This window comes from Maylandia zebra, linkage group LG23, assembly GCF_041146795.1.
Source record: "Maylandia zebra isolate NMK-2024a linkage group LG23, Mzebra_GT3a, whole genome shotgun sequence".
NCBI lineage: Eukaryota > Metazoa > Chordata > Actinopteri > Cichliformes > Cichlidae > Maylandia > Maylandia zebra.
The window spans coordinates 7,689,600-7,706,854 of NC_135188.1; the positions used below are offsets into that span (position 1 = coordinate 7,689,600).

The 17,255-nt window shown below is 38.3% G+C and overlaps 1 protein-coding gene across 6 annotated transcripts in view; it reads left to right on the plus strand.

The window, feature by feature from the left end:
• Nucleotides 1-17,255, plus strand: part of suco (SUN domain containing ossification factor) — a 42,790-nt gene that overhangs the window by 4,309 nt on the left and 21,226 nt on the right. For all 6 annotated transcript variants that reach the window (XM_004557206.5, XM_012920744.5, XM_004557207.5 and 3 more), the window contains exon 2: nucleotides 15,536-15,650. In XM_004557206.5, the coding sequence (XP_004557263.1) occupies nucleotides 15,536-15,650 (115 nt within the window). The remainder of the gene's footprint in view (nucleotides 1-15,535; nucleotides 15,651-17,255) is intronic.

Sequence of the window (17,255 nt, forward strand, 5' to 3'; positions counted from 1 at the left end):
TGCTTCTAGTGAATCCCAATTCACAGCTCCAGTCCTTGAGCAACTCTGAGGGTGAGGCTGTGTTTTGCAGTGCAAATATTTTGCTAGGAAGAAAACCTAATAGACGGCTCACAATGAGCAGTAGTTCAACAAATATAAGATGAGATCATTTTCTTTTCACTCTATATAAGCTGAAAGAGACAGAGTGTCAGGCTTCAGACTGCTCTGAATGCTCCGATTCAGGCTTTAACTTTACAAAGTTAAAAAGTGAGGATTTACTGACGTTTAGCAAATGCAACTTGCAATCTCACCCACCTGATGCTCGTACCTTGTGTTTTCAAGAAGCGTCCAATCAGAAGGAATTTGGCTTTTGTGTAATGTGTTCTTAAAATGAGAGGTGCTAAAATTGCTTGTTTCGGATAGTGGGTAAACTGAGGGGCTTCACCAATGCCCAGTAAAAGATTAATGAGGATTACTTGGAGCACTTTCATACAGTATTGTGCTACTAGAACAAAATGAAAGAAGTGGAAATAAGTTTAATAGAGCGTTTGTACAAAAAACATATTTCTTCACTGTGAGCTCCAGTTTCTGTCAAATTTTGCTGTTAGGGATTCTGAGTGCCTTACAAAGAAGGAAGTCAGGATATAGCTTGTGGACATTCTTGTTATAAGAACTGTGTTCTGCCCACATTGTAAAAGTTCCTTTTTGGTGGGGGTAGTTGTTACATAATACAGTCCTCCTTATGTTCCCCACATGCACCATGAGTACACACTCACGGAGCACCCATACTGGGAACTGTAAGTAAATGTCACAGTGAAAACTTTGTGTGCTTTGGCTGTTTCAGCTGGGAAATGGGAGGCTGGTTGGACCGTAAATCGGAAGGTTACAAAGGAGGCCTTGAAAGAAGACAATAATGCTTACTGGGCGTTCTCGTAGCTCACCCCCTCGCAGCTTCTCATTTCATCAGCTGGCTTGTGGCTGTACTGTGATGCGTCTGTGATTCAAAGAATGTAGCACAATGTCATAAGCTCATACATGTGTTACCTGCTCATCTGTCCATGTGAACGCAACTTGCATAATAGAAAAAGAATGGTCTGCAAAGATGCTTTTAAGGGTTATAAGTTTACATAGTGGTGTGCTATTTTGTTTTTTTTCTTCTTTATAGAAGTTGGACTCTAGGGACTCTAGGTTGAGTGTATACAAACATTGCTACTGCCTGCGCCTGCTCACTGACTATTTGGTACAGTAATTTGGGGGTTTATGGTAAGCTATTTACACTGTCTTTAATGACTGAGTTTAAACATAAAAACAAAACTTGCTAAATCTATGCATGTAGGAAGAAGGAATATATAAGTAATAGATTTGTTTTGTAACATAAGGGATTCCATCATGAAATATGCCAACTGGAGACCTGCTCATTGCTTCCATTAACTTGTTATCTTACCCTTCACTTAATTTTTGAGTGAAAAGGCAGTTTATCTCAGCTAAGGTCCTATTGATTTCAAATGCTGGATTTTAAAACGTTGAGGTATGTAACTGAACAGGTTTCTAAAGAGGGGGAATAAATAAATAAATCACAGCAAACATGACATTTGACCTAAAAGCCAGAAAAATCTGGAGTCATCCTTTTCATGTTACAAACCAAACCCAGGCACTATTGTTCGCAGCCTTTTCTCTTGAGTTTAATCCAAACCTTTTACACAATCCATCTCTTGCTTCTGTTTTTCACAAAAACAGGACAGAGCCAGGAAGTTTAGCTCGATCATTGTTTATTTCAGTCAGTATTGAATAAAATAAATTGCTTTCTGAATTTGTTTTTAAACTGATCATTTTAAAATGCGTTTGTTTTTCACAGCCAAAATGCGCAGCTTGAATGCATGATTTTTGGAAGCTGTAGGTAATCTCACTTTGTCTCTGCTTGTCTCTACTGCAAGCCCAGAGAATAGAAGCTGAGTAACACAGTCCAAATTTGTGTTGTTGTTGTTGAACCAAGGTCTTGCCCTGCGGGCTGGTTGCTTTAGTTTTTATGTGAGGAGACAGAGCTGGACTGGCACTAAAGCACATGCCTTTGTTCCTGCCCACTGGCCATGGAGCCTGATGAGCACATAAAACTCTCTTGCTTTCTAGCCTTCTCATGTCCCAGCTGCATACCCCTCTGTATGCTAATGCTTTCTGCTGCCACTTTTTCTTTTAGCAGTCAACAACTGTGAAGTGTGCCACCAAGGCAGTGCTAGACAAAATGGTCTGATGTGGTTTATATAAAACTGCCCTGAACTTTTCTAGCCATTACCCAGAGTTGCTGCATGTTAAAACCCAAATGTCCACATCAGTTGCAATCTGCATTAAGACTTTACCCCTGTTTTTTACGTTGGTCTTGTCTTGTGTTAAAAGTTATGTGCAGCCCTTTCATTTACAGCAGTTTTGATTCTCCTTTGTTAAGATCAAGCCAACATGCCTGGAAAGAGAACCTTTTAATCAACAAGGTCTGTGAGATCTAGGTAAACCTGTCCATTAACGGTTGCCTTCACCTGATTGTTGTCTCCAAAGCTCCAGTGGTCTCTAACCTGATCTGCTTTCTGTGACATGAGTGTCTGATACTTGCTGGCTCTCTTGTGCTCCCCATGGCTTCTATGCAGGTCTCCTGAGGTGCACAAAGCCACCTGGTTGGATCTCTGTTGTCCCTGTCTGCAACCATCTGGATGAATCTATGCCCATCACCATCTCTTTATTTATTTGCTTTACACTTGAATCATTAACAAAAAAAATCACCTTTGAAATTAGACTTTTAAAAACCACCAGTCCATTTGTTTTTGATCGTTTACAGGTAGCCAGAATAATTGTAATAATGAGTTTTGCTGTTGTCAATCTGCCAACTTCACTTGTCAACTTGTCAATCAGAGCAACTTCAGACTTGGGTACTGCGTGATTTTTTTTCCTGACATTTTCCAGAGCTTATGTTAAAATAGCTTTTGTCTTGATCTCTCACTTCCGTCACTTAAAAAAGATTTTAGTAATCACATTCAAAGTGTGATGTCCCTCAGTTGTATTTAAGACGCACAATACATATATGCGTAACTTTAAATTATTATTTTTTTTTAATCTCAGACCTGATGATATGAGGAGGAACGTATTTGCACAATCTTTCTTCACAAACATAATAATTTTCTGGGAAGTCGTTCAGTGAGCGCTGAATACGGGCCAACAGCCTGAGGCTTTGTCAGTGGTTTGAAAGAAAATACTACTGTTTGCTGCGATGGAGAATAGTATTCAGAGGGTGGAGATTGAAAGGTTTTAAAGGTGGAGATGTACGTCAGAAAACTAATAAAATATCACTGCATGTGTTTACTTGTATGACACAAGGGCATGGTAAAGGTTAGGGAGGGGATTCATTTCACTTGCTTTTCTTACTAGATCTCCTTTTCTTCTTGTGGTTACATTGTTTATGATTCCTGACTAATTAATGCTGCAAATAATTTACAACATTTGAAAGTATATGCTAAGTATATAATAAGTCTAAAATAATTCATAGAAGATGTGTTTTATCTTCAGTTGTGTTATGGGTCTGAGGTCATTTGTAATAGCTGTATACAGTAAATACTCCCAAGTTTGGTGTATAAATTTCCTTTGCTTTTTCTTGCCCTTTTTGAGAAAGGTACTACTTTTTTCCGCCCTGTGAAAATCTTCTGTTTCTTCTTTTCTCCCTTCCCCCTCTCACTCACTGCTCTTCACTGTTTACCTTTTAGCTGCTACTGACAGGCTCTCATGCATGAGTTTTGTGTGTGTGTGTGGGACCATTTCTGTCCCTTTTTCTTGTTGGTATGGTTTGGTCTTCTAATGGATGAAGCGTGTCTGTCGGCAATTCCCAGCAGGAGGCCTTTTTTCCCACAAGGCTTAGACAATTTTAAAGATAAAGAGATGTTTTGCTGGAGCTTGTACATTAAGAGAATATCATCAAATCGTCTTTACTTTACTGAATCCAAATTGATTGATAAGCTGTTATTATATTAAAAATCAACATATCACAGCATTTTTCTTTGCAAGCTCCTTTGACTACGATGACCTGGATGACTGAGAACCTTCACAGACAACATATCACAGTACTTGTCACTTTCCAGTCTTTTATTTTTCAAACCTGGCTCCCTTCTGGGTTTTTACAGGGTCCAGTTTGCAGTGAAACATCTACGACAGATGTAAATGTTTCACCACGCTGCAGCACTTTGGTACACTTTGTGCCAAGTTGAATTTTTAATGGGTTTTTGTTCTCCTGCTGTGCTGGGTGATGTATCCATGCAGGCCAAGAATGCACATGTATTGTTGTATCCACAGCCACCCATGCTAACTCTCACTGGCAAAGTGGCTTTTCCTATCAAATTGGATTATATCACATGAGTGCATCTTTCAGTCCCATTGGTCTGGGTCGATGGTCCTGATGTCTCATCGGCAAGCCTCTGTGGGACGACTGCAGTAATGTACAATGTCACTGCTGCTAATGGGATCTTTTCTCTAGTAGAGATTTGTTTATTTTTGGCTATAATAGTTTTAAAGCGTGGTGTTTAACAGTAAATATGGGTGTCAGCTCAGTTTTTAATTAGTTTTCCTTGGCCTCATATAGTTCCTTAATCTTATAAAAATGAGTATAAACATATTTATGAAATGTGGAGGCTGAAGTAAGACAGACATATTTATTTATAAGCCATCATCATTCAGTGGAAATTTAAATAAAATGCCCTTACTAGGTTTAGTCCTATTTGATTATAATACAAAACTCAGTGTGGTATGTTTTTGATGTATGATACATCATATATGGAACACAGCAGGAGCAGGGCATTGGCAGCCAAAAAACACCGTTAAATCCTCCAATTTTCTCCTTGACTTTTTGGGTTAGTAGCACTCAGGACTAGCTGTTTATGTGTTTGCATTCATGCTAACCACTGCAGTTGAATTTCAGCAAAATTAAAAGGATCATTTTTATATTAATTTAGTTTTGTGTCAGACTTATAGGGAGCCAGATGGACAAAAAAGCCACATAAGACTCTGGAGCCCTGGGTTTGAAACCCCTGGGTTAGGCATTTAATCAGTAACAATTATAGTATCCAGTTCATGAATGCTAAAGTGCAAACATTTTCTGCAGGTTTTTCAGTGTGAAGTTTTAATGTTCATAGGGGAAACTGGTTGCATTTATTGATGATGATGATGATGATGATGATAATAATAATAATAATAATAATAATAATAATAATAATAATAATAATAATAATAATAATAAAAAAAACAACAACAATTAATTGAATTATTTAAAAAATGAATAAAAATAACTTTATCCACAAAATCATACTAAACAATCTGGATATGTGACAAAGGGCTGCATGCATTTGTTTCAGTTTATGCAGTTTTATTTTTCTTACTAGATCGAAGAACTAAGCGAAACGTGAATGATGGTGAAAAAAAATCTGAATAATAAAATACAAATCTTATTTGGCTTTGTCTTTGCAAATGTGTTTAAAATTAGGTGCTCAATGGTGTTTTTGCGCAAACGGTCTTTGCCAGCGTGACTTTAAAATGTTTATCCAACTGGTGTTAAAATGGTTATTGCATTTTACTGTAGCTCTTTTATTTTGGATTCATTTTATTTGCAGCTGGATTCCAGAGTCCTGTTTTAGTCTTCCTTCTTTTTTTCTTTTTCTTTTTTTTTTGTTTCAGTTTTAGCTGTTTTTATGATAGAAGTGGCATTTATCAGAAGTTAAGAACCAGTTTTACAATAAAAGCAGTCATGCATGTAGAAGTGTCACTGTCAATAGGCATTTTCACCAAAGCCTCAAACTGGTTGCTTTACCAAATTAAGTAAAGACTAAAACTTAAGACTTTTTTGTCTTTTTTTTTTTTCAGTTATGTTGTTTTTTTGTTTTTTGTTTTTTTCCCCTCTAAAATATATTAATTTATTTGTGATTTATTCCCAGGTTTTTTTTTTTTTATAAAATCAGTAGACTGCTGGCTGGTTTAGTGAATTATGCCTGTAGAAGCAGCAGTGCTGGTGACTTGGCCTACTTGGTGCACCATGGGATAGCTCCCAAATAGAGGTGTGTCTGTTCATTCAAACTACATCCTGGATAAAGGCTCCTGTGTAAATGTTGAAGGTGCTGGTATACTCAGAGTGATCCGTATAAATCATAAAGACAAGTTTCACAAATACTTTAAAGTGGTTTGGATTATAAGCGTATGTGTCCTTTCAGGATCTAAAGTCTACTCAAGTGTGTTATTAAATTGTAATTATGTGATATTGAGAAGGAACAGGATGAGGTTTTGGCGTTATGTAACAAACTGTCACGTACACGTTAAAGTCTGACGTCTGTTTTAAGGGATGCAGAATAAAAGCTTTATCACTCTGAGCTTTAATACAGTTTAAATATTCATTTGTGACATGCAAATTTTGGCTCAGCGTCCGTTTTCGTATCAGACAGCTTTCAAATAAATGCAGTTAATTGAATAATAAAAGTGGCACATATGATTAAAACTTAACCAGAACGTCACTGATGATGCGTTTCATCTGGTACCCAATTAATCAAAGTTCTCATTATATTAGCTATAAAATCACAGATGTCACCTTGTTGTTGACCTTGGGACACCGTTTTAAGTTAAGACACTAAGATCTGACAAGTACTCAAGGAAAGGCAGTATTTCTTGTGAAAATGGATAAGTGCCTGTAAAATGACTGATGTGGCCTTGACCTTAGAGCAGCGGTCCCCAACTTTTTTTTTTGGCGCCACGGACCGGTTTATGACAACAATATTTTCACAGACTGGCCTTTAAGGTGTCGCAGATAAATACAACAAAATAAAACTAGTACCGGTACCGAAAAATAGATTTATTCATAACACACATGAAAAGACCGAGGAAAACAGAGTTAACGATAAAAACGATAACAAAATAACGCTGAAAACTGATTAAAAAAACCCTGAAAACCATACATTTCACACCTGAGCCTCAACTCTCACGGGCTCAGGTACCAAACGACTCACGGACCGGTACCGGTCCGAGGCCCGGGGGTCGAGGACCGCTGCCTTAGAGCACACTTTGGGTGAGGACCCATCATGTCTTTATTGCGTGTACACTTGATTATAGTCTGACTAATATTTGATGAGGTGTAGCCATTAATAAATTTGTGAATTGTGGCTTGGTTAATGATGGACACATTGCCGAAACAAACTCATAGCCCATTGACCAGATAACCTAACTGGTGCTCTGCTCCTTCAAAACTAGCTCTAAATGGTCCATTAGACTCCATTATTTACTGTTGCAACTTCCTCAGTATTATTTTGTTCCACACTTAGTTGGGTTATCATAAAGCAGTTTTACGATTTAAATTGGTTGATCCCTCGTTAGCTGTTAACAGACGCTTAACCTTCACCTTTTCTATCTATCCATTAGTTGCGTTAAAGCTTTTGTGCAATTAGTCTGGCAGGGATTTTTTTTTCCCAATTTGTCCTTTAATTTAATCTTCTGTTCACTTAGTTGTTGCACAGACTTTTTTTCCTTTTACTTTCCAGCTACTGGGAAATCCTGACAGATTAGGACAGCTGCGAACTCCACTTTGATTCTAAGGAAAAGACTGAGATATTTCAACCTGTAAGCAAAAATTAGGCAAGTAAGTAAATGAAGCAACACCCTCTGAGTCAGGTGTGACTGCTTTCTGATCTGATCTGATGCTTGATAAGTACAGGCCTGTATCTTTGTGTCAGAAGGCAGGGCTAGTTATTCTTAATGGCTGAAGTATATTGCAGTGCCTCTACTCCTCCAAAACGTCAAGTCAGCACATAGCATTATAGCACTTAGGCAAATGAACCCAGTACTCAAACCCCATTACAGTAACTTGGGTCACTCCAAGCGGAGGAAGGCAGTAAGAAAAATGCAGCATTGCTAATGTTTACAGGTTAATGCGTCTGCAGCACTAGGTAGTAAACATGAGCATTTGACAAGTGTTGAATATAGAGGGGGAAAATGCATTCAGTGATAGTTATCAGTCACCTTATAGGTGACAAAATAGGGTACAAATTTTGACATGGTTTTTCATGGAAAGGTTAAATTGCATGGCAAGTTTGATGATTGCAGATGAGGAAAAAGATGAAATGATTATCAAAAGATTTAAAAAGAAAATGTAGTCTGCATAAAGACTATAAAAAGGCTGACATGAGACTGGAGATAATCAGAAAAGGGAGATTCAGTATTTTAAAAACAAATTAAGAATTTTGCGGTCAGCGGTGAGGAAAATTCTTTATTATCTTTGATAAAGAATTTTATCACTCTCGTTGCGTGACGAGAGTGATAAGGAACTCTCGGAGCTCTCAAGGCTGAATCATGTGAACAAGGAGCTGTGTAAACTAGTCCATGACCATGTAGTGCTTGAAAATGAAAAATCTTGAAGATCCCTGATGTACTTCACCAGCGGTCAATAAACCAGGCCAGAACACCTGCTTATACCAGCAACGTGCTGCAGCTAGACCCTGGTTAAGAACTCTCTGAGTTGGGAAGCGAGCAGTTTTCCAGTTCAGCCGCTCTGTCCTGGTGGCTACGAGGATGCATCAGTGAAGAGGATTATGGAGGATCAGCAAGCTTTAGAACAAACTGCTGTTGTCCGTTATTTCATGCTTCAATGTGGAGCAAAACTGGCGTGCACACAGACTCCAACTTGCACACGCAAACATGGTCAGTCCTCTTAAGGCCGAGCTTTAGGCACTGCCCTCTGTTTTCCTCCAAACAGTGACGGCATGTTTTTGTCTGCTTGGCAGATGCTCTGGCCTACTTTTCCAGGCAAGCCCTGGCACATCTCCACGCCCCATAATCCACCTCTGGCCACGTGGATCCTGGATTCTCTCCTCAGCTCTTTTACCTCTCCCATGTTCCTGTCTCTATTCAGTGTGAAAGTAAAACATTGTGTGTCTTTCTGTCAATTTCTGTGGCTAAGGAAAATAAATCCTCAGCAATTGGGATTTTTGAATTTCTTGTTTGTTCGTTTTTTAAAATTCTGTGTGTGGTTAGGCTGGGTTGGCTTTACAGTCAAATTTAAAGAGAAAAGTTGAACTCAAGTTTAAGCTGTTATTGACATGGTTTTCCTTCTTAACTCACTCCAGCCAGCAACTCCCCTCATATCTGGAATAATGTGAACATCACAAGACTCTCCTTTCCCCGTGGACACAGGACAAATAATGTAGTATTCACTCTGCTCTTTATTATGAATTTAAAACCATAGTAATTTGAGTAATTTAACCTTATTTGACATTTCTCCTTTTAACTTGTTGTTTGTGTCAAAATAGAAAGTTTTTCTTTAATGGATTTCTAAACTTATCACATGCTGTTGGTTATTTAAAATGAATATGTGTGTCAGGGAGAGTTTATGTAATGGAGAGCAACAAGCTGGTCAGAGATTTAGGTCAGGAAATCGAAAGACGGCAACTAATCTCCTGTGACTGACGTTGAAGGCTACATGTGCTGCAGTGTCATGTTGGGACCAAGATCAGTTTGTATGACAGGGCAGGATGATGACCTTTTGTATATGTTATTGATATTTCATTAAAAAAAAAACTAATTGGTGAAAGAGGAGAAAGGTCATAGGCGTACATCAATATGTCTGAAATCTTTAAGACAGAAGGAAAACTTCCTGCGTGACAAGAGATCAGAGGGCACTTTGCATGCCGTGCAGCTGGTGATAAAATTAGACTTGTTGTCGGCAGATTAAACAGTTCTCGCTTTGTTGCCTCTGCAGTTTTGTCTCCTGTGTCAACCCAGTCAGTTAGTATAGTACAGTTGATTCGATGAGGCTGAATCGTGTCTCCCGATTCTGAATGCGCCTAAAGCCAACAGGAAATATCAGGGGATTTGTGTGCTCGGAACCAGCACAGACATGTAGCTATTGCCTCTCTGTGCATCTGGCTATAAAGTGTTATCTTCATCATTATTAGGAATATTTCTTGCTTTTAGAGACTAATATGCAAAAGGCAAAAGACTTACTGAAAATCCTACGACCGTATGAGTTCGGTCAGGAAACAAGAAGAGAAGCAGAATGGGGAAGACTCTGCCGACTGCTGACTCATGCTCGTCCTTCTTGAGGTTAACCCACTACTGGTATGTAATAAATGCCATACAGTGTGTTGCAGTGTTCTCCCCACTTCTTCACTTGTGGGTACTATGTTCCCCCTCCCACTGTTGCATACACTTTTGAATTTTAAAAAGTAGGTCACAGTATACCCCCAAAGCTGATACTCTCACATCGGCTCCTCTTTTTTGTTTTTATTTAGTTATATTTTATCTGTTTTTGTTTTGGTTTGAGGTTTTTGGGGGGTTTTTTTTTGTTTGTTTTTCCTCCTCTCTTCACCAGCCTTGCCTCCTTACCTTTGGAAGAAATGTCTTTCTGCATCATCCCCATGAATGAATGGAGCCAGGCCAACCGTGCCTCCCACTTGTTTGACATTTTGGTTTGGGTTTAAATGTCTCAGTACAAACAGCATATTTTTGTCCTCTTGAATTGCTCCGTATACAACCCCAATTCAAAAAGCAGAACACTGTAAAGCTAAAAAAGGAACGCAATCATCTGTAAATATTGTAAACCCATATTTTATTCACAATTGAACTTAGAAAACTTAGCAAATGTTTACCTGCCTTTTACACAGTGTCCCACTTTTGGGGGGGAATTGAGGTTATTTATTAATCTTTGTATTTGAATGTTTTTCATTTGATTAGACACATTTATGACTTTGCAAGTTTCCCTTTAAACATTTTCCCAGTGAGTCACATTGGGGATGATTGTGAGATTTGCATTCATGATCAAGGAAGTTTATACAGACGTGTACTGTACTGTGAGATCTGTTTGTCACCCATCTGCATTTTACACAAGGGCGCTTATCTGAGAGATTGAATGATAGCTTTAAAAAATGATAACAAGCAGTGTTTAGTTGATGTGTTTAGTTGATGCATCACTGAGCATGCTTTGCACAGAAGCAGAAGCTGCAAAGTCACTTCTGAAGTCACCTTTTTTACTTTTTCCATTTGACCTTATTGGCCTTTATCTGAAACTTGAAAGTGAAAAAGTCTAGGTTTCATCAGGCAAAAATAAGGAAATAATCATATCAGAACTTGGCAAAGTATCCAGAGGATGTCCGATCTTTGCAAAATTTGAAATTATTCTAAGGCTTTGTGGCAGTTGTAGAACGGCTTTACGTAAGCAGATCATGCAGAGTCAAGAAATCACAGGACAAAGCTGCAGGCGTCTTATAGCTAAAGGTTTCTGACCAAAACCACACAGGATCTTGTTTTAAAAAGACAGCTCAGACTCCAAAATTATCTGGTACCTGTCACTCATTCTATTTCCTCTATAACAATAAAAGTACAGTTGGTGTGAGATGCACATTTAAAATTTATATGTTAAATTGATGGGTTTGCACTGTATTTCAGCTTCTGAATTGGTGTAATACATGCATAGAGGGAAAGTGAAAATAACATTATTACTTCATCTTACTCCTATTTTTGCTATATTGATTGTTTGTTTTCTTTCAGACTCTTAACTCAGACACAACCTCTTTTATCTTCCGTCTCATGATCGACTGCTTGTCTCTGTGTAATTCCAGGCCACGCATGCACTTTCAAGTTATAAATGATTTTTGGATAAGTCACGAAGACTAAAAAGGTGGAAGCAACCAAAAGGAAGCTGCACAGCACAGCTGTTGCATGTTGACGTGATGTGTTTTCACTGATTGTTAGCAATGCCATTATTGATTCTGCTTTACTGGTCAGATTATTTCCTTGACTCGACACACATGTGATTCAATAGATCTGCAATGCAACAGTTGATTGGTTTAGGAAAAGCTTGCACTACAAGCTTTACGACTATGTACAGGAAGAGAAATAAGGGAACAAAAACCATCACTGCAAAGAGTATGGAAGAGTTTTGCAGGCAAGGACCTGGTAAGCGATTTGAGGTGGCTGTAGCCTGAAAAGTTTAACAGAAGTCTATTATAATCCAAAATAAAATGAATTGGCATGTTGGTGTCAGGCACATGGCATGGATTTTCCTGGAATTTTTGTTTTTTCAGAAGATTTTTGAGTACATTTTGTTCCTTTTTGATATTAGGGTAAAGAGTCTGTATTTGACTGTGTGGGCATCTATGATTCATGTGTCTGTGTGTGAAACACTGGTTTAGCTTTTGAAGGCATGGAGTAGCTCTGACTTGACTAAACATGTGTTTTAATGATTTTTCTGCTCTTTAGTCAGCACGTGATTATTAGGTAACGAATCAATATTTTCATGAACGTTCATGTTTGTTTAAAATTGAAGTTAAAAGTATTTTAGGATAAAAACCATTAATCATCCCTGTTGCATACATGGATGCCACGCTGACCTCAAGATATGCTAATGGTCTGTTACATAATATCGTGACGTCACTGAATGGACGAGGTCTTCCCTTTACATTCATGTGTGTTTGAGTTATAAGGGGTCACAGGAGACATTTGAAACGCAACACAAAATAGCTTAAAGCTATGGATCTAAGTTTAGTCAGGAAGATACATTAGCTTGTGCTCCATATTTACTCCTTAGTGTCTGTCTAGTGATTGGCTCTTAGGGTTCCCCCTCTGGCTTTGTGGCTCATTTTATCACCTTTGGGGGAACGCTTACACTACGAGGTGTTAACACATATACGTTCGTGCACATATTTCATCATTTCATTTTGACAGCTGTGTCAGGGTTTTTGCTGGCTTGGAGATGGCTATGCTTGTAAGCATGAACAATCCACATACAAAAGAGTCGATGAGTCTGTATGACTTTAATTTAAGAGCGATCTATAAATTTTTCTGTTTAACAAGATAAGATGTCTGTAGTACTTGAATAAATGAAATGACAATTAACAAATGTGGTTAAAATATGCTTGTGTAGCAACCTGTTTCTAAACCAATAGTAAATTTAATTCCTCGGTTTTAGAGTTTAATACTCTTTAGAATTGAGCTCTGGCACAGATATAACACTTTGCTCCTCTGCCCAATATATATACTGGGGTAAAACCATAGACTGGGCTGTGATTCATTTTGTAATAAACTGAGTCATCTTTATTAACAATGGCTTTGTTGTATTACTAAATTGATCCCCTTTTAAATTTGTTGCATTTATTTTTGTAAGGACTTGTAGATAACATGTTATTCAGTTATATGGGGGGAAAAAAAGCACTTTATCAAATCACCAAATGTTGGCATCAGCCGTGTTATACTGGGGCTTGGTGAATCCCATCAGTAGAGCCTGACTGACTATAGCATTTGTTTTTAATGATATTATTTTTATTATTATACTGATGTGATAATGATATTTGATTGTGGGTTTGTTAATTTTTTTTTATTGATTTATTTTGTTCACTTTTAAAGTGAGAATTCAGTCGATCACCATAAAGCATGAACAGATTTCCCTTAGATTTATGTAATTATTTACACTCTGCCCAACTCTGCTCAGATCTGCTGATTGTGTTTTTGCTGCATCAAGTGTTTGTGTACACTTGATGAATGCTGTTACTGATAAATCAGCAAAAAGCATATATCGCCTGATGATATCGGGCCTGCCACCAAAGACACTAGACCTCAGTTTCTCTAATATCTGAAAGAGAAACAATCTAATTTAACCATCCCTTTAAGCCAGCTTCTTATTGCCTGACCTTCCTAAACAGAAGGTTTGGTGAATGTCTGTGCCCGAGATGATTATATTAGAGGGGTCAAAGCTTTCAAAAGATGTTCTTCTCATGTTTTTTGTTTTGTTTTGTTTTTTTTTTTGGTCTTGTCTATTTAGTCTCTTCAAACATAGAATATACGGATGGCAGGGCTCTCTGAGTGACAGGACACTGACTTGCACAGATGCTTGTCTGTCAGTGATTGCGTATGTTGCTCACTGTGCATCTCCTTACTCCTGACAGCCAGGCTGACAGAGCGCTAACATGATTGTCCATGTGCTTCGCTCTCTCCTGACATTTGAGCACTCAAGGCTAACTGTTTCAGCCTGAGGATCACATGGCACTTGCGAGTAGAGTTGTGTCTTTCTGTCTGTCTGTGCAACAGTTACTGATGGGTGTTTTTTATGCTTCAGGTTTGAGCTTTGTATGCTTACTTTCATAAGTGCACATGAGCTCTAGTTTAAATGAGCAGGCAGTTTCCATATTGTGGTTTCTTACATTGGAAGCTTTGACACGGTTTGTTGATTTTTCACCGACGTGAACTAAATTATTTAATCAGTTTAAGTTTTCTGTTTTGCTTCCCAAATGTGTGAGTTCTTTCTTTAAAGCTAAAGCCATTCAGTTTAACTAAATCTATAAGCCAAATGAATGGCTCAAAGTCTGTATGCTGACTAACTTGTTCACCCTGTTATAATATCAACTAACTGACAGATGGCTTAAGTTAACTTGTTAACACAGTTGAGACCTACCTCTTGTTTCATTTTGCTTTTCATTTCTACTCCACTAATATAGTAATAACTGAGAAACAGTTGTGCCTATCTTTCCCGCCTCCCTGCCTTGTTTCTTTGTTCGGTCTCTTGCTTTGTTTGCCTTTTATTAGCTCTGGTCTTGTGGTTTCATAACCTTTCCATCCTTGTTTGATCTCCTTTTTATTAACTTACTGTTGAAGTTGACATTCATTTGATATAAGGTTAACGTGCCCCCCCACCACCACTCGCACGCGCGCACACACACACACCCCACCCCAGTAATTTTTGAGATTATGTGAGTTTGAACACGCTGCAGGTTGGTGGAAGTTGGTGAACATAACCGCGAGTCATGGGAATCTCAATATCTCACAAAATGCTCATTTCACCTGAAGTATGAAACTTGTGTAATTTAAAAAAACAAAACAAAAACCACAATAGTGTGTGTCTTTGCAACTTTGTCAATTCAGTAAAAGTACTTTTATTCTCCTCACAGTCGGTGATTTAATGCGACACCATTAAGAGCTACGAATTAGCGAAATTTTCAGAACAGCTGGTGTAGAACACCTGCGTGTTTAAATTGATAGGCATTAGTAGTTTGACAACAAGATACATGAAGAAGCAGTGCAGAAAGTGCTCAGGCTACACTTTTTTTTTCACTTGACTTTCAGATGGCTAAAAGAATTACAGCAATATCCTAAGCCAAATTTGAATCAAAGAAAATAGTTTGCCTTGAGCAGCTTATAAGAATACACATGACAAAAGGAATTTGGTTTACCCTGTTTTGTTCATGCAATTCTGTTCCTGTCACTCTCTCTCCTTGTAACTTAATGTGGACTCCTTCCTTTGGTTTTAGCCCTTGTTTTGAATCTCTACTTTTGCTCTCCTGTACTTGAAGCTTTCTTTGTTCTCCTATAGTCAGTGCTTTAATTAACTGTGTGAGTGGCTCTTTCCCCCAAGGCTACTTAGGCTAGCTTAAGTATTTCTATAGTAATCCTTGTTTTGTTTGTTGTGTGTGTGTGTGTGTGTGTGTGTGTGTGTGTGTGTGTGTGTGTGTGTGTGTGTATATAAAGGCTTATAAATGTTCTAACAAATCTTCTCTTGTTTGTCTTTCAGGTACCCTAGTCAACATGTCTATTGTTCAGAGCAGAGCTTGTCTGGCTCAGGTCAGCCTCGACAGGAGAAAGATCCTGATGGCCTCGAGCAGGAGCAGGACTCCACGCAAAACAAGGTGTGTAGAAGTTCTGGCCTTTTCATGTATCTCAGCTTTTGACTGTAACAGATTACAATTTGGAGACCTGTATAATCGTTCTTAATGTGAAAAACAGAAACGGTCATCTTAACACCAAGTTCTACCTGTGGGAGTTGGGTCATGAACTTTAGTGACCCAGTAAACGTTGACGAAAAATGGGCTGGTGTGTTTGCTAAGTTGGCACCTATTGATCCAGTTTTGCGCTCCAAGGCCCTTCTTTTTTGGCTAAGGTTCTTGTTATTTCAGTGACCTGCTGTTCTGAGTAGGAAAGTCTTCAATTAGCAGTGTTTAAATGGAGTACACCTTTAAGTGCTTAAGTGCTTAAAAACTCACTGATATCCTGGAGACCAATATGTTGGTCGGTCAGAAGTGGATCACTGTCTGCCCAACTAAAATTCCTGTTTTACAAATAAGGTTAGGGAGCATTTTCGAAGTATCCCTCCAGCAATTAATAATTATATATATTTTTGGGTAGGATCATATCAGACACTCTGAGCTTTTATTGCCTATTTATCTTCTTCCTGTGATCTGATGGCTCACAAGTGCTGTATTTCAATTAATACTTTGCCAGTGTTGCGATGTTTATAATAGCCTAAAGATACCCAGCTAGCTGTTGAGTGGCAGATAAATGTGTCAACTAGTGTAAAACCCTCCAAAATCTTTCTAGTATTTACTTTTTTCTTCTTTACATCAATCACAACCCATCTTTATACATCAACTAGGTAACTATAGCTTACCAATACCTTCTAACATCTGGAAGAACGGCTCAGCTGATCACTTTAATGGAGTTTAGTGAATCTGGGCTGTTTTTAAACATGAATGGTACCGCTGAACATCTTTGCTTAAGGCAAACAAAAGAGTATTTGGATCTGAAAATAGCTAATTACATCAGACTTAACAAGCACAAAGAGAACCAGAAGACTTTATCTGGGAACACATTAAAAAATAGCTTCCTGAGACTATCCAAAGTGTAGTCAGTGGCTATCCAGGCCAAGACTTCCTGTTCCATCTGCCACCATCAAATGTTGATAAGATTAATAAAATGACAATCTGAGTAGTTGGCAGACAATAATCGATGGTTATGACACTGCATTTTGGAGAGAAAAAAATAGACAAAAAGTGGAACCAAATCCAGGTAAATGGTTACTCACAAAGCTGAGTAACCAGCCCAGTTACACGCAGTCAGAACCTGGTCTGCTCTGCAGAATCAGTCATAGAGGTTGATGTGATTTAGGTTAGGACCTGCCCTATGGGTTCAAAGCGCTACATGTTTTCTCAGGCTTTCATGGCTAAATATTGTCTAAACTGAAAGTAGTTCATACAAAGTGTGTCGATGTCATTGCAGCCATTCGAAGTAGGACGAGGAAAATTGTAGATCGCCTCACTTTTAAAAACATTTGAAATGCTTCTCTGTATTCATGTGTCAGTGAGTATCAGAAATGAATGATAATTTGGGGAAGTGAATGAGTTTTGGTATGCATTTGTGGGCACAGAAGAAAAAGAATCATTGTTTGAGGTCCAACAACAAACAGCTCTGCCAGCAGCCCTGGCAGTCAGTCATTAGCCTTATAATGTTGCCTTTGT